Here is an 18,191-nt window from a genome sequence, read left to right as displayed (position 1 = left end):
GACTTGCCAGGTCAAACTATTAAATAAGCCCCTGTTAGACTGAACAGACTCTGCTAATCCTTCATGTAACTTAAGCTGCCCAGAACATACTCTGGGCTCCGCTGCTCTTCCCCCGTAATTGCCACTGTCTGAACAACTTCCATGTTGAGCTGTCTGTCGTCTTACAAATATTGGGCATTCTGAATTAACTCTGATTGCCTCTCCAAGTTAATTTATCGGAAATGAAGAATCTCACAGGCTGTTCTCTGGTTTACAATGTCATTTTGGGGTTTTAGAAATTACTTTTCTTTTCTGTCACGAATTTTTGGATGCGCTTGTGATGCGTTCAATAACTCTGGTTATGTGCCAAGAGGCATTTCTTCTCTATTTCCCTGTCTACCCTACAGTTCATGCATTAATTGCAAATTCCCCAAAAATCATTTCTAATTTGATATTACTGATTAGATCTACTTCAGAAAGCTGATTTTTGCAAGTTTGGAGCACATTTCCATCTCGGTCCTTCTCCAGGGGGTTTTGCATAGATGGCAGCATAGGAATTTGCTGTAGTGTTGGAATTCACTGAATTCATCTCCCAAACCTTTGTAGCAATATGATACTGCAAAAGGTCCAAATGAAAGCTAAATGGTTCATCCTTTGTTTGGTAGGACTTAAACAAGGTCTACCAGTGGCCGGAGAAAAAGTATCTTTTAACATTATCGTATCTAGATCTGAGTCACAATCATAATGAGAAATGCAGTTCTACTTTGATTTTTGCAAAGATTTATCAATGAGTTCAATATTTGCCATTTAAACATCCCTACCAAATTCAGGATGACAATTCATAGGTTTTAGTTAAGCATGTAGAGATGCTTTCCACAGGAGCTTTTATTATCTCCTCATTGGCACAATGTAATGAATTTGAGTTATATCATTACCTTACACAGCACAGATATCCCAGAATACAATAAAACAAAAATGGGCTTTTATCTTAATTGTCCTCAGCAGAATTCTATAAGTCTTAATTCATTTCTTCAGTTAAAAGACTATTCAGAATATTTTTTGATTAATTCCTTCAGTCTAAACCTCTTTGGAATAAAATAAGCATATCCCCTCCTAACTCCATGAAGACACTTCATTGGAATTCCGAGGTAAATTGCAATGGGGCTAAACAGGTCATGAAACATCCAAAATTATATTAGTGCAAATGACAGCAATGCATGGTGCTACTTATTTGAAAATCCTATTTCAAATCAAGGTTCAAATTCTTGGCTCTGTGTGGGCAGGAATACTTAATGACTGTGTTTCCTTGGAACTGTGTTTTTCAAATTAGATTATAAATTTGCCCCCAAATGTTTAAGGCCATATGTTTCAAGTCACCCACAGACACAGTCTACTGCGAATACTTGTAATTTGAGAATTATTGCATTGTGCCAAATACATTAATATTAAAAATTAGGTGGCTAGAGTCGTTCATATTCTCAGCAATTTATGTGCATGATCTGCCACTCTTTTTTTCCCCTCTAATTAAAATAAGGGGTTTGTATCTCTTTTCTGAATTGATATTAATGAAAAGGAGTTCTAATCCATGCCAGGTGGAGTGACACGCCTACCTCTAATGCAGCCGGTAATTAAACCCCTGAAATTTATACTGGTTCTTTTGAACCCTCTTCAGTTATTTCTCTGCAACAGATGCTGTTGTGTATTCATTTATGGTACGTGCTTCAAAACCTACCATGGATGCTAAAGCTGTCAGAGTTATCCCAAACAAAACACCCAAAAAAGCAATAAAACAAGGCTACGTTTCAGCACCTGAAACACTCAAACTCCAAACATTCAAACTCCACAGAACTAAGAACAAAATCATCTGTGCAGCTTTGCTAACTGGAAAATAAATCATAATTCTGATGTCCTTCCTCCACCTTCACATGTGTGAAAGCAAAGGGGGATTGGGATGGGAGGCACATTGCTCTGCTGTGACAGTGACAGAGCTCGTGGAGGGTGTTCCCTGTCTCCCTGACAGTCGCTCCTTCTGCAGCACACAACCCAAACAGAAATTGTCTTTGAAAAGCAAAGAGTTTCTGCACAGTCATATGAGACCAAGCTTCAACTACACAACGTCAAACATCAGCTTTGTTCACAAGCAGTTCTTGCGATGCTTGGGAACAAAGGGAAGGTTTCCAGAGGAGTGGGAGGTCTGGAGAAGCTAAATATTAACCACACACCACTGAGATCAAAATGACTCTGCAAAACAAACAGTTCAGGAAAATAAAAACCAAACCAAGCCAGTGACAGTGTGCAGGTGTTACAGTCAGTGTTCCAAACCAAAGTCACTGTTGACACTGCCATACTCTTCTGTATATATGGAATAAGAGAGCACAGCAACAGTGGAATATCTAAGGGCTCAGATTCCTCTCTGTCCTACTTCTGTGGGCAACCATGAGACATTGCACATAAAAGCAAAGTAAATAAAGACAAAAATTTCAAGGACAGCAAGACCTGGAATATATCTGGGAGTTGAGATGCTCAATTCACAGCAAACCTGGTCTGTGTTTGGCTTCTGCAGCTTTGAGCTGCTGCAGAACACAGACCTGTGCTTTGGGACAATGAGACCCTCTCAGTGGCAGGTTGCAATGACATCAGCCAAAATTATTTGATCTATCACACAGTGAGCAGTGCTTCACAGGATCCTGTGGTGTTTCAGGCACTGTTTGCATGCTTTCCAAAGAACTACTGTTGATTTTGGCTGAGCCTTCATCAAATTTCAGTGAATTAATTCTAAAATGATGGCACATCTACCCCATTCCTATACAACTGCAAAGCATCCTTGGTAGAAAGAACTTGAAGGACTTCCAAACTTCTCCATGACACAAGAAAGATGATGGAATGAGATGATCTCTAAGGTCCCTTCCAACTGAAACAATTCCATGATTCTCCTGGCACTGAATAAACTGCCCCTTCTTTTAGGGATTCATCCCAATCGATGCAGCCCACTGCAGGACACAAATGCACATATTCTGCAACCTCTGTGCAAATACAGCTCTAGGACTTTTGCATCATGTTCCCAGGCTGGGAATTCACTAACTGTCATCAGCAAAGCCACTGGGAGACAAGGAGCAGAAGGGTAACATCCTTGGGCAAGAGAACAGGGAAGGATAAGTGTAAAGGCAGTTACCGGCCCGTAGTTATAGGAGGGAAGGAGAGAAGAGGAAAAATTAAAAGGAAGGTGGGGGAGGAGTACGAGTGCAGGATCATGGATTTTCTTATTCATTTGTTACAAAAATATCAGGAGTCTTTACTTGAAAAGAACTATTTCAAGGACAGCAGTCCTGTGCATGACTTTAGATTTCTGCTAGGATTAGAAACTTGCACTTTGCTTAACAGTTTTTAAGATCATTGGTTCTGGGACCCCCACATCAGAGAAGTTATACACTCCAGCCTGCAAAGCAAAAGCCTTGTATGTGATCTGAAGCCCAAGTTTCCTCCCAAGCTCTTTGTGCGACAAAACAAACTGCTGCTCTCCAGATAATCAGAAATCAGAACTGTTTCACATTCAGTTATGCAGTGACTAATTTCCACATGTCACAAAAAGTGATGCTCTTAATTTTTTCATCAAGAATCAATTGTTCAGCTTGGATTTCCAGCTCCTAGGGTGATAAGAGATTAGAAAGTATTGCCAAGGTGACCGATTTCCATATAACCTCATCTTTCCATCAACTCCTAAAGAAGCATTAGCAATGTCCCCGAATAACCTTGCAGACTGAGAGCCATGGAGGAGCCTGTGCACAGCATGACAAAATGGTGGGAAGTGGCAATCCCCAATGTCCAGGTCTGTAACCCATGAAGTCAGATATTTGGGTTTCACTCAAGCATCCTCAACCACCTACCTAGAGGAAAGATGTAAAATGATAATCTACAGAAAGCAAAGAAAATATATGAGCCCACAGCGAGGTAAGACAGCAGGTCCTCTTGACATCCAAGTTTGTTCCTTTGTCAGACCCTCAGTTCCTTGAATTATCACCCTGCCTGCATCTTTTAGGTGAAACTGGGGCTCTGAATGCACCGAGAAATCCATGAAACTGGAGAAAAAGGCAACCATGGGAAGGAACAAACTGACTACTGCTGTTTCACTGAGGAATGACCTGTTGCACCTCAAGTGTGGCTGGCAACACTAGAGGTGGAACTAAGTCTTTCCTGTAAAATAATCCCTCCATCTCAGTCTTCTTTGTCTTTTCACTCTTTCAGTGTGCAAACAGCTGTGTGTAAAACCCCTTTGTGCAGGCTGGCTCACATTTAGAAAACTGCAGCAGCATGTTGTAGCAGCTCTGGTGAGAGGTGAGTCTGAAGGAATAATTAAGAACAACATGAAGCTAAGATGTATTTGACTTACTGTTCTCAGAGAGCTCCACCACATAGTAGAGCACAGGGCTGTTGCCATCGAAGGGGCGCACCCAGGAGAGCATCACGCTGCGGCTGTAGGAGGAATTTAGGGTGGCCACGAGGTTCTGAGGGGAGTGAGGCAGCTCACTGTGGAGGAAAAGGGAAAGGGAGAAAAGAAAAAAACAGCACAGAAATATTAATCCACATTTCATTCAGCTACAGAGTCTTACAGGCAGTTAAAGGCAGATGACATCAGCCCCGTGTGATGATGGATATAAAACCACCGGCAGCGATTGTACAATTAAATAAATGAAAGACATCTTGGAATTCTTCACAATTTTATCTTATCGGGGGGAATATAAAAATTATGCTGAAAGTCCCAAGGCTGATGCTTAGAATAGCTAATGGACATGTTGCTAAATGTGGAAAAAAGCCAATTTTCATCCTGTTTTTGACTGAGTTGGTCAATAAATTTCCTCTCTTACTTTTTCTCCCTTCTTACAACGATGCCCTACAATGTGACAGCAGTGATACGTACAAGCAGTAAAACACATGGGAGATATGATTTAACGTGGAATTTTTCATACTCAAGGAAGCAGAAGACATTGACACTATCCACACAGAGCTACTAATCAAAATTACCATATGTATTCTTAGACTAAAAGAACAGCTTGATTTACTCACAGATTCAAGCTTATCCTGTCATGGGTAGAATCCTTCCTCCCTATAATAAGGATTTTTTTAGAAGCACCCAACCAGAAAATGTAGTAAAAATGCCTGCAGAAACCCCATGGAAATACAAAATGAAACATTTCAAATACAAAAATAAAACAGCAGCTCAATTAAAATGTGTAATTTCTCCACATAAAGGAAATTTGTGGAAAAACATTTCATTTGTACCCATTGGCTGAAAGTGGGAGCTGCATGGTGAAGTGAGAACACTAAATTCTGCTGCAACCGTTAAATGCTGATGTGTTTTAAGAGATAAAAGCCCTTCAACATTATACTTGAGCATGATTTCTGCTACTTGTCATCCTGGTTCCTAAGGAAGATGAGAATTTTGGAGTGAAAGAAAAGCAAGGAGGGCCAGATTTACCCATTCAATCTGCCCTCCTCCCCAGGAAGGCTGAGGGTGACCCTTCCACAGCTCAGGCCAGAGCAGAAAGCCATGAGGGCACTCACATGCTTAAATTAAAAACGCAGTAATTCCTGGTTCTGATGTATTTTGCCACTGAAGGCTCAGAGTTATTTAAAAACTGCAACTCCTCAGCCACTCACAAAAGTAAATACAGGGTCTGGCTCCAAGCCAGAACAATAAATATGTCCTGGATTTCTGTTTCTACTGGAAGATTGAGGAACATATGGAAAGCCAGACAATAGTTTTATTATTTTTCTGTTAAAGCCATGAATGCTTTTGTTTACGTGTTTCTGATGGATACACACAATGGAGTTAGCACCAAAAAAAAATATATATTGCTGGAAGAGCCAAAGAGTGGCAAGAAAAATACACAGCTAATGAGGCACCAGAAACAGAAGGCACTTCCCTACCCACCTCTCTCCAGGCAAGAGGGGTTGATATTTCCTAAGGCTAAACCTGAGACTCAAAGCCTTGTCTCGTCTCATTTGACTTTAAATGCATAACCAAATTAGCAGCACAGTGACCCCAGGCTCTTTCTGTAGTGAACATGGAATGACACCTCAGGGTGTGATTCAGATCTCAACTTCATTAAATCGCTTGCTTGAGATGCCTTGATGGTGAGGAGTTTAAGTTGACCGTTCCCACCCCTATCTGGGCATGCACTGACAACTCAGACATGGCCACTTTTGGGCTAAAACAAACATCAGGCACAGCAAGGAGCATGTGTGGGCCCAAAGGGAGCAGATTTTGAACACAGCACTGTGAAATTTTGGACAAACACGTTTAGGGAAGAGGGGGACCTGTAAACAAAGCAGGAGGGCAGCTGCCCTGCGAGACACAGTGTGGCTGTCATTGTAAAGTGTGGGCATGTAAGATATGGCCATTTACCCAGGGACTACAGGAGTGTGCTGCTTAATTCTGAACGAAACATTAAATTATAATAAACATTAAACCTCCACCACAATTTATCATTATGTCCTAGGCAAGCTGGTTGGAAAAGTTTTTGTGATTAAGCTGGCAAAGGTAATTACTGAAGGGAAGAGTGAAACGTCTTGTTGCTACATGGCTCACAGAAGTCCCAGTCCCCACTTCATTTATCACCAGTCCCTACTTCATTTATCACCAGTCCCTGTGGGGAAGAGCTCAGAGAGGGGCTGTGGCTCCAGCTCCTTCTGGAGGATGATGGTCCCAGAGGCAGCAATGTGGGAGGAAAGGCTGAGGGGGAGCTCACAGCAGATTATCCCCATGTAACTGCTTTTCTGGGCAGCAAAGGAGCACTCCTGGTATACATTACAGATATTTTCAAGGTGTGCATTTACTGCCCTTGACCTCCCATACATTAGAAGGGCTCAATTAACAGCTCACTTGAAGACAGAGACTACACAGCTAAGAAAGACTTAAAAAGCTCAGTCTCTTTTTCCAAGTGCGCAAGACTCAGAAGACTTTTGAAGAAGAGGGGACATCCCCTTCTCCCTGTTTTTTAACAGACAAACTGAGTTAAAACCTGGGGTTTTGTTTGCTTAGGATTTGGGTTTAGCTGATTATTCTCTCCGATTGACAACAACAATCTACAGCAGTACAAAGGAAATGGGCACTTTCTGCTCAGAGATTGAGCAGCGTGAGCTGCTGCCTCCATCCAGGACACCACAAATATCCCATCCTTTACCCAAACGTGTCCACCCTGAACAGCAACAGATGGTGCTCACAGATTTAAACCCCTTGAGGCAGACAGAAGTGGTGCCTAAGGAACACACCTGGACAGAAGTAAATATTTAAAGCTACAAAGACATTTCAGCTCAGGACTGTGCCTCTCTTGTTGGAGTATACAGAAGCAGAGATTAATAAGTGGTAATTTCCACTTCAGCAAGCACTTAGGCTTTGTCTCCTTCTCATTTGCTACCACATACCCTGTGGAAGGAATGATAAATGAGACCTGTACCACCATCATGAATATTCACATTCCCCAAAGAGATCATTGTTTCTATTTTTCCTTTAAGAGGATTACTTTTCCTTGCTTCTAACACCCAAAAAATTATTACAGAGAATTCTAATTTCAATCCTTTCTCAGAGTGAGGAGGACCTCAGAGTAGAACTGGGCAGCTTCTGATGCTGGATGAGGTTTAGGACAGTAACACCCAGAGCACTGAACAGTCCTTGACCAGACACTGCAAGTGCAATTCCAGCTTTATTATCTTTCTTTTGTTCATTAAAGCCCCAACAGGAAATACATGGAAGTTTTTCAATATAGTGTTTTAAAACCTCACTCTTCTAATGCTGAAGAGTTGCACGGAGGCAAGTTTTCCATAACTTATTTTGTGTGATAGCAAAATATGTCCATGGACACTTTAAAATCTGTAATTGATAGATAAGCTCAGGGTTAATGGCATTGCCACCAAGGTGACCTGAGGGAACTCTGACAAAGCAATTAAAATAGTGCATTTGCAAGAAAAGAACATGAAGTCGTTGTGACAATCTGGGAGAGAAATATTAGCCAGTTGCAGATGATACATGCTCAAAACAGAAACCCTAATGTTTTGAGTCAGCTCATCACTGCCAGAGGGCAGCTGAAAAATTCACTCAGCAAACACACAGTGTTTTATAAAATTAGCTAAAAGCAGACTATTTGCTGAGGAAAATAAATCAGACATGGTTTGGAGAGACTTCTGAGAAAAACGGTCCAACAGCAGGTAATTAGAGAGACTGTGACTGAAGAGGGGATTACTAAAAAGGCACAGGAGATTAAACAAGTTTTCTTGTCAGTTTATGAAAAGCCCTGCTCCTATTTCATAAACGATTCCCTCAGTCAGGTCCAGCAGGCAGGGTCTGCTCGGGAGCAGGTTGTTCATCTGCCGCAGCCGATAACGGCACCGGGCTGAGGCAGGGAGGGAACGCGGCACTCAGCCCCGATGGCTCTGCTTGGAAAAGTTTATAATGGTTTAAATTAACAAACGTGGCAACTGTTGCTCAGGACTTTGCAGTTTCTCTTGCAGAAGAATCCTCTCCAATTTATAAACATTGGAAGAATTCGTGTGAGGCAGCCCTGAGTTTTGAGGCTCTTTGTCTCTCGCAGGTCTGTAACAAGGTGAATTTTTGGAATTAAAGGGTTGCCACGTTCCAGAGTGCAGAGATTTATTTCCCATTTCAATTTGCTCAGATCTAGAGATGCCTTGGGAAAGGGGTTGGAATTTTATGCTTTCTTTTTGCTGAAAACACCTACATTCCTGCTATACCTTCAATGACAAACGCACACAATGGTATTTATTTCCGAGTGCATTTCTGGGCAATATTTCTCCTTTGAGTATCAAGCGCGCTCAGACTCAGCAGTGAACCTTGCTTCTTGGATGACATCTCAATAGAGAGCTTGGAAAAATAAATAGAAGCCTTCTTTCCAGCGAGGAAGGAATAATTTATTTTCAAGTTTGACATTCTTCCTGTTTTCACTCCCTGCAGAAAGGAGAAGAGATGGGCTATGGGAACCAAGGGATGTGGGATCTGTATCAAGTTGTGTTTGTAATGGGACGTCATTTTTATCTCTTACCCTGCATTGGTCATACTGATTTTAATTTTAGCAATAATTTTTTAATGGGATATATTGGGAAGAAATTGGAAGAAGCAGCAATTACAAATACTCCAGTAAAAAGGGTATCCAAATTCATGTATAGATGGCTGACAAAGGCAATACTGTGCATTCCTGGCAACCCACTGGGGTTTTTTATAAGTGGTTAGCTCCCCTCTCCTGCTTTTGAAGAAGACAGAACAATAATAGTTCTTTCTCTGATGAAAGGGAACAGAAAGAAGATGAACTTGCTGCCAGGAATAAATTGCCTATTTTTGTATTACATTGTCCTTCCCATATTTTTGCATAGAAAAAGAGCCTAAAAGATTTTACTATATGTTGTGACATAACAGAGGCTTGTACAGGGCTTTGATTTTCCAACAATGCAGCATTACCATACTTTCCAGTCACATTCATACAACAAAGAGATCCTCTAGCACGGGCTGCAGACGGGCTGATACTGAGCAGTGGGTATCCTCAGGCACAGACAGTGGTAATTCTGCATATTTTATACATCCTGAGAATCCTCAGGATACTTTGAGCCGGAATCAGCACAGTTTCCCATCAGGTGAGTGATACATGGTGATAACTCAGCTTATGCAGCTTTAGGAACAGGCTTTTTTCCATCTGTATGTATTTCAGGGTGGTTTTTACAGGACTATAAAAGTAAGCTAAATGAAGCTGGGATGTTTCATGACATTCAACTACTTTCAGGATCAAACCCTAAGACTTGGAGGGATGCAAGAGAAGCAGGGGGCTCCTCACCAAATGTTTCTGATATGCAGTTGAGAAACTCTGCTAGGAGAAAAGCAAAGTCAGTGTAAAATTAAAATCTATTTCTTGCAGAATAGAAACATCACTCGCAAATGTTTTACCTCGTGCAAATCAAATCAAGTGATGTACATGAAGAATAAACACATTTAGAAGGAAGACAAATGAATGGAGTATCTTGACTAGCAATTAGTTTCTGTGCCCAAGTACCATCAGTGCAAAACTGATGAGCAAGGTAACCTTTGTCTGCACTTTAGCAAGTTCTTCATTAGTTTTCTGGCTTTCCTTTGCAAATATTTTATTTCTTCTTTCATGCTGAGGAAGATGATCCATCCTGCCTGCAGCACCAATGTATCTGTGCTGCGCTGTCAGTGCAGGTTCTGCCAGCAAGGAGCATCACCTTTCTCCCCAAGCCTGGCTTCCAGCAAGGGGAGGCAAAGGAAGAGAAAATTTTCTTTCTTTCTTTCTAGAGATTAGAAAACTGGACCACTCTGAGATTAAATAACTGAAGGTCACCCTGAAGGTCAACGGTTTTCAACTGAATCAGTTTGAAAAGAAATCAGTAACAAACTTATTTGTGCCTTTGGAAATTCCTCTTGTCGGGCACAGAGGTAGAGGAGGAGCATGCTGGTTCCTGGGGGGAAAAAGGTGGGGAGACAATTGGAGTTGTCAGGCAAGGCTTTTTGGGCTACAATATTATCCATTGGTGACTGCTCCAGTCTGTAATTGGTTGAGAGGCCTCCTTTGAACATTTGTCTGACATTAGTGCTACTCAAGGCACTGAAGTGTAAGTGCTCATCGATGGGAACGTGCATGCCCTGTTTGTTAATGCTCTGCACAAGGGAATCATCGGGGAGAACAGGGAATGTTACAGACCTGTCATTCCTATACAAGCTGGAATTTAATTTAAGCTTTACTTCAGACGTTTCCTTTCCACATATTTTCTTCTTCATTTCACTCCTGTTGTATCATGTATCTCTCTTCCTCGTGGATCTGTGCTGCTGAGCCAAACGATAATGATGAAAGTTGCAAGGAAATGCAATGTTCTCTGGAAGTATTGCACTACCTGCAGCCCTGCTTTGAAAAGAAATGTCACAACTCAAGGTATTATTGAATGACTTATCAGTTACTCAACTCCTCTGAAAGAGTGGGTCTGATAGATTTCTTTAATTCCTCCAGGAAAAACAGGTGATGGGCGATCAGCAATAGAACATCAGAGGAAGTAGAGATGCAGGATTAAGAGCCAGTGCATGGGGAGCCAGCCAGCACAGCTGGAACAGCTGGGGTGCCTCAGCAGTGCACACAGGATGAGCCTCTCCCAACCAGCTTCTAGCCCAGATTTCATGGACCATGGAAGAAGCTCCTCAGTGGTCAGTGGGGAACTGCAAGTAAATCCATCCCCTGTGCTGTACTGGGCTGCACAGGGCAGCTTTTGCTGTTCAGCATTAGGAAACCATCCTGCTGCTGAAGTGTTTAGCACATATTTATAGCTTTGTTTCAAAGTCCAAGCTTTAACATTCTTTTCAGTCTACTCCATGATTTTCTGCCCTCCATTCAAAAACCGCCTCAGAGAACAGTGAGCGTGGTTATGCAGCAGCAATATATTCTGAATTGTCTTCTGCTCTTGGATTCCAACCAGCAGTAAAATGCACTCCGGGAGGAGAGCTGAGGAGTGCTTAATTAGAAAAAGAATGTATGACCGCTCTTGGAAAATGGGCATCTGATGGAGCCTTGGCACTGTCAGAATAATACAGTATCAAACAGCCCTCTACACAGCAAATCTCAGAGGTGAACTCATTACACTGCCAACCACACAATTGCCATCTTCTCAGAGACATCAGGCATGACCAGCAGAAACAGATGCAATTTTAGTTAAATTAAAGCACGTGACACTACTTGAGTAAATAAATAACTCTACATAAAACATTACCTTCTTTTGCTTTTTTTTAAATTTGATCTGCTCCACACTTGTACCAAATCCACAGCTGTTGCTTTTAGTGATAAAAATAAAATGAAAGTGCACTTCACCCCAGTGGAATGACAGAAATAGAAAATATGGAATCCTGTAATGACATTTTTATAATCCTTTTCCAGAACTGAATGGCACTTTAAGCATTTTCTTGTTTTTGTTTTTAAAGATTCATAGGAATAAAGAAAGTCATACATAAAAATATTTTTTCTTTCCTAAAAAATGATGTATAAAGAGAATGCAAGAGTAAGCAATGCCCATCCAGGGACCAGCTATTCTGATACATGTTTAACGGAGAAAAAACTACTAAAAGGAAAAAAACATTTTCTTGTTTCCAAACCTTGGCATCACAGCACAGCATCTGGGCTTTTTGGGGAAGCCCTACAGCATGGGGTGATGGAAGGATCCAGGTTTAAAGGGACCTTAGGAAGTCTCTGGTCCAAACTCCTGCTCAAAGCAGGCTCAGCTGTGAGATCAGACCAGAGTATTTCAAGGCAATTTCATTAGCAATGATCCAGGCTTAATTTCCCTTAAAAAACCCCACATCAAAAATCAAAGTTGCTGACTCTCCAGATCACCTAGAATTAAATGCTAGAAAAATACCTGAGGGTGTCTGAAACCAAGTGCAGTGAGCATTTGAGCTGGGGTACTCACATCACTTCCAGCCGAGCCGTTCTGGAGTCGTTTCCTCCAGAAGAAATGACCTCACAGGTGTAATCCCCGATGTCACCCGACCACGTCTGGCTGATGAGGAGGGTCCCATCCTTCTCTACCGTGATCCTGGAACTGCTGGATGGATTTATTACAACACTGTCCTTCTTCCAAAGGTATCTGAGTATTACAATGTTTTAGTTATTGATTACCCATAAGAACACCAGAATAGATTTATTTTAACTCTGCTGGAAGGTATCAGCTTCTGTCATCACATGTTAAAAATGACAGGCCCCTGCAGCTACCTTCAAGAGCAGAGCCTTTTACAAATTTAAGTTTTAGATCAAGTGATCAGAATGAAAAATGTAATTCCATCAGAAATATTATGTATTTTACAAGGAAAAGATGAAGTACTCATAAATGTCCAAGTTCTTAAGTTCGCCCCCACTAGAATGTTAACTCTGCAGTTAATGGTGGGTGCTGGCCCAGCTCTGCCAAGGCTCTGTAACATTGGACTGCCACAATCAGAAACTTGTTGAAGGTTTTCTAGAGCTCAGGTATCAAAAACACACCTCCCAACAGATCACAGACGTGTGGAGAGACCACACTCACAATTTCCCACCTCTAACTGAAATTTTTACAGCCATATTTCTCTTTCTGAAGTTCTTTCTGCAATTCACCCTTCAAGCACTCTCCAAGCTCTTCCCTGCATTTTATTTCATTTGTGTTGCTTTCAGACTACATTAATTTTCATGGCAAATTTATTTTCAAGTTTTGAGCTTCCTCCAAATGCTCTAATGCAAATTTTAACCATCCAGACAAATTCTGGTTTCCTTTACACAGTTAGAACAGACTATAAGCCCAAGTTATTGAGTTGTTTCCAAAAACATGGGCATCTCTTGTGTGGCTTTTATGTACCCCAGAGTAAACACTTCTGAAATCCTATTCCTTCTCTTTGGCTTTTACTCTCATTAAGTATCAGCCTCTGACAAGTCGGTTTTATTGATAGTGTATTAACCTTGACAGCAAAATCATGGAAGGCTATATTGAAGTCATGAAGTGGAACATAGCTCATTGTAAATAATACATAAGGCTGAAATGGAAGATGGGATTTATATGATTAATGATACAGTGTACAACCTTATAATGCAGTAATCAGGGGTTTGGTGTGAAAATCTGGGGTCCTGAAACTTTTCACCTAATGCTATTCATACAGCTTATAAAATTAAGCTGGGATAAACCACACAAACGGGAAGTGACACCACCAACCTGACTGAAATTCTGGGATCGTGAGTGGCCTCGCAGCGCAGGGTGGCTGTGGTTCCTTTGATCACTGTGCTGTCCTCGGGAGGGCAGACAATGGAAGTGCGATCTGAAAGGAGCACACGGCACAGCTCAGGTGAAATTAGAGCCTTTTGACTCGGTATTCACTCAGAGAGCAGCCACTGAGCCTTTGTCATTCAAAGCTAGCAGGCCACTGCTCTTCAAGCCTCTGCTGTGAAGGCTCCTCTCCCTCTAAAGTCATTGTGACACAGGTGACACGCTGTGGGGTCCAGAGAGCCACAGCAGCAGAGGGCACGAGTTGAGCCCAGAGGAGAAGAATGATAAAGCTCTCTGAACTCTCCCTGGGATTGTGCAAGTGTCTCTGGCAACTCCGTGAAGTCTTAACGAGTATGTGGAAGACAACACTGAGTCAGGAAACGAGTCACACTGTTTGAAGCAGCAAAACCACAAACAACACCAAGGAAAATCTGGGCAAGGAAGAACACACTTGAAAAATACCGAGAAAGAGGTGAACTTAAATGGCACCCTACAACTTCATCGACTCCAGGACAGAGGAGGAGTTTCTGGTAGAAAAATCTTCCATATCAGAAAAATACATTTACTCAAATGTTTCAGAACATCCTTATTGAAGCACCTCCTGAGTCTCAGAACACAACAATTGCTGTAACTACAGCAACCAGAGCCGGTGTGAAAGATCCCCACTCTGTGTCACACACAGGAGCAGCAGCAGAGAGCATCGGCTGAGGCAGGGAGACAACCAGGGCGAGCATGGAAGATATGTGGATAATGTTAATAAGTCCCAAATCCCTACAGCGATAATCAGCATCTACTGAGATATCTCGCACATGCAGAAGAAGGGACCATCAGCAAAATCAAAAGCTGACTCTAACAGCATGGAATTTTCAGCATTACCCCTGGTGTACCTATGTAAGACTTCTGGCTCTATAATGATGCTGTTGCTACACAAACATCAGGTTATATTCACATTTCTTCCCTGCATGCAGTACAATGAACAGGAGCTATCTTTAATACATGTAACAACCATAGCTTTGAGAATTAATAGGAAGGATCTCCTTTACTTGATCCTGGATATCATTCAATTTACACCATCCTGATATCTACACCAACTCTATATTGTCAATAAGACATAAATACAATGGCCACGTGACACGAATACCTTACAGTTACTGCCAGAAATGTTTTCCCAAGTTCAAAAGGAAATATGTGGCCAATTCAGCTTGCAGACTTTGGGGATTAACAAATGCCAAATATGCACCACACATCAGCAGCATAAACCAGTACTTCAGGTGCTGGAGAGGAGAGAGGGCCACAACACTTCTCTATTAATCCTCATCATCTTCATTATTTTCAGTTGCTCTTAGTCCCAGCTCACGGATCATTATTTTGTACCTTGAGTAGCAAAAACCATGTTACACTTCAATTTAACTCACTTAGGAGTAACACAGGTGAACCTCTTGGATCAGACTCTCTTCTCCAACAGAAGAAATAAAAAACATAGAGATCAAGGGAAAATGGTGAATGGCAAAACCATTTCCTAGGTTCACACCAGTCTGTAGCACGAAGGATAAGCTGAAATCTGCTGCACTTTGATTTGGCTTCCAGCAGCACCCAGGGTAACAAAAAAATACAAAAATATGAGGAAAATCCTATCTGTTGTAACTGTGGCCACAGCCTCAGTACCAGCACGGACTGATCTGTGCTGCCTGGAGGGAGAAACCACCTGGAAACAGCCAAATCTACAAGTTAAAAACTCTGACTTGCAATGCAAGATGCCAATGAAAAACCTGAGTAAAACTGTAATTGTGATTGAAGCTCTATTTAAATACACTTCCTTTCACAAAATAGAGATTTATATGCATAATTTTCCAAACAAAAAGGGTATTTGTGATAGGCTTCCTAAAATAGACACATTATTCCTATTAAATCATACAAGTACCTCTATTAATGAGAAAAGCATAATTACTTATGAAAATTTCCTGAGCGCACAACAAAAACTGATTAATACTTGATTAAAGTTAGACTTTAAACAAAGCATTATCCTTACTCCACACTGTCAGCATCACAAAAGCATTCAGAGCTCCTTCAGAGTTGGCTGCACAGCAAGTGTAATTGCCAGCATCCTGCAGGAACACGGGCGTTATCTGGAGTCCTCCAGACTCGAGGAGAACGAAGCGAGGAATCTGCACCGAGCCACTGGCTAAGATCTGCTCTCCTGAAACACACGAGGGGGAAGCAGCATGATTAGTGTCAGGTGGGCTCAGGGATCAGGCACTGCAATTCCAGCAATTCCAGCTCTTCCAAAACGTTACATCCTGCCCGGGCACCTGCTCGCAACGGCCCCACAGCAAACCCGCTGCTCATGGGATAGGGGAAGGGGGAAAGAGGCTCTGAATGGATCTACAGGATCTCAGTGACAGGAATGGAGAGGAAAATGTGGATTACAGCTCTTCTACAAGTTAATAACTGGCTACCTTTCTTCCAGGATATGGCAGGTCGGGGAGCCCCTGAAACTTCGCAGGTCAGCACTGCAGTCATCCCCTCGGTGACTGTGGTGTCCTCTGGGGGCTGGATAAAGGCTGGTTTGATGTCTAGAATAAAAAATTCAAACACGCTCAGTGCATCAGCTCTCAGAAAGATCCTTTAACTATTATCATGGACTACTTTGCATCCACTTTTATAGAGCTGATCATGGAGAAGGACATGACCATAAGACATGAAAACCTTTCAGCAGTGACTGTAACCTTTTCTTATTCATCTCCCAGGAATTGTCTAATCCTGTTTATTACCTACACAGAAAATAAAAATCTATCAGCGCTTGTACCTGTACAAGTAAGATGGGTTAAAGAGAAAGGAAGATAAAGCTCAAAATGAGTGTTTGGGGGGAACTTGAGAAATCTAGATAAACAAAACTATTTTCCTTCATCTTCATAACAGAGTCCTTTAGGATGAAAGGCAACTTGAGAAAGGCATTAACTTTGAAACTTAAATGTCAGCCAAAAGAATTTAGAACCTGAGCCTTATCCAAGATATTTTCTAAGTTTCTTTCTCTCTTATTTTCCCCCAGTTGCATTTTATTGCAGTTTTTTTTCCTGCAGTTTCCTAGATCTATATTGAACTGGGGCTGATTTATTTTCTGAGGCCAGTAGAAATTCTGGTTGGTATGTGCAAACTGCTCTTGGGCTAAAAATCAGCTTCCTGAAGAGAAGTTTAATATTACAGAAATGACTGTTAATAATCACTTTTAAAAGAAACTACTAGGATTTGTAATTCTTCCACAGAGAAGCATGCACATCATTAACAAAACCATTTAATCTGACTTTTCGGCCAAAAAAGACATTTAACTTGAACTTTCTTTCTTTTTCCCAACTAAATGCAGTTGGGGACAAAGGCATATAAAATGATAGCATGCACAATCATGAAGCAGTAGCTCAACTTCAGGATAGAATTACATTAGAGTGGAAATATGAAAGAAAGATAAAAGTACTTCACAATTAATCTTTCTTTTTTTTTTTTTCCTTTTCACTAGGATCTCTTTTTTGCTGTGTGGAATAGATGAGTTCACCTCAACCTCTCCTAATGTCATGGAGAGCTTTTCCACAGGCTTCAGCAGATTGTGCTGAGGCCACAGGGGCATTTTGGGTTTCCTTACAGCTGGGGCAGCTACACTTGACTAGAAATCAGGGCTCTGTGGGTCAAACTACAGCAGCTCAGACAAATGTGATGGGTGTGGGGTCACCTACAGGGATGACACCTCCTGCACCCCGTGCCACCACTCCTCACTCACTGGTCACATCCAGGTAGGTGTAGGTCTGGATCTCCCCAGCTTGGTTGCTGGCGAAGCACTGGAAGATGCCGGCGTCCTGGGGCTGCAGCGCGTGGATCCGCAGCCCCCCGCTCAGCAGCACCTTGTACCGGGGGTTCTCCAACCTGCTCAGGGGAACTGAGTCCTTGTACCACACCAGGGTGGGGATGGGAACACCTATTCCAACAAATAAATCGCTATTAGTCTTTGCAAAGCACTGTCATGGTCACATCCCTGTTTTCCCATCTTTCTACACCAATTGTTTATATTTTTTCCGAGCTGCTTTAGATAAATGAAGGCTACATCTCACATTATCAATGGTAATAACACACTACAGGACACAAGGGAATAAAGCCAGCAAACACTGAAGGAGGAATGTTGAGAAAACATGTTATCGAATTACTTTCTTCACCCAATCATATTTCATGCTACTACAAAATAGGATTTGGAGCAATTTCATGTGAAAAGCCAGAATCATGCTCCTTAAACAGCAGCAGCGTGGCAATACAGCCACTCTGTAAGACCGTTCCATCCCAAATAACATTCCTCTGTGCTACTGTAGCTAAGATAGCTAAAATACAAAGGAAATAGCAAATTACACATGAAAAATGAAGTGCTCACATGGCTGTACTTGAGTCCCAAT

At 41.8% G+C, this 18,191-nt stretch overlaps 1 protein-coding gene across 8 annotated transcripts in view; it reads right to left on the bottom strand.

The window, feature by feature from the left end:
• Positions 1 to 18,191, bottom strand: part of SDK1 (sidekick cell adhesion molecule 1) — a 387,987-nt gene that overhangs the window by 121,913 nt on the left and 247,883 nt on the right. For all 8 annotated transcript variants that reach the window (XM_042036822.1, XM_042036824.1, XM_042036827.1 and 5 more), the window contains 6 exons: positions 17,531 to 17,725; positions 16,218 to 16,334; positions 15,791 to 15,958; positions 13,711 to 13,813; positions 12,445 to 12,621; positions 4,367 to 4,503 (listed from right to left, as the gene is read on the bottom strand). In XM_042036822.1, coding sequence (XP_041892756.1) covers positions 4,367 to 4,503; positions 12,445 to 12,621; positions 13,711 to 13,813; positions 15,791 to 15,958; positions 16,218 to 16,334; positions 17,531 to 17,725 — 897 coding nt within the window. The remainder of the gene's footprint in view (positions 1 to 4,366; positions 4,504 to 12,444; positions 12,622 to 13,710; positions 13,814 to 15,790; positions 15,959 to 16,217; positions 16,335 to 17,530; positions 17,726 to 18,191) is intronic.

Source organism: Corvus kubaryi, unplaced genomic scaffold, assembly GCF_017639235.1.
Source record: "Corvus kubaryi isolate FWS band 111438036 unplaced genomic scaffold, C.kubaryi_AGA036_p1.0 37387, whole genome shotgun sequence".
NCBI lineage: Eukaryota > Metazoa > Chordata > Aves > Passeriformes > Corvidae > Corvus > Corvus kubaryi.
Note: the sequence above shows the minus strand (reverse complement) of the source record. Positions and strands in the feature narration are given on the sequence as shown.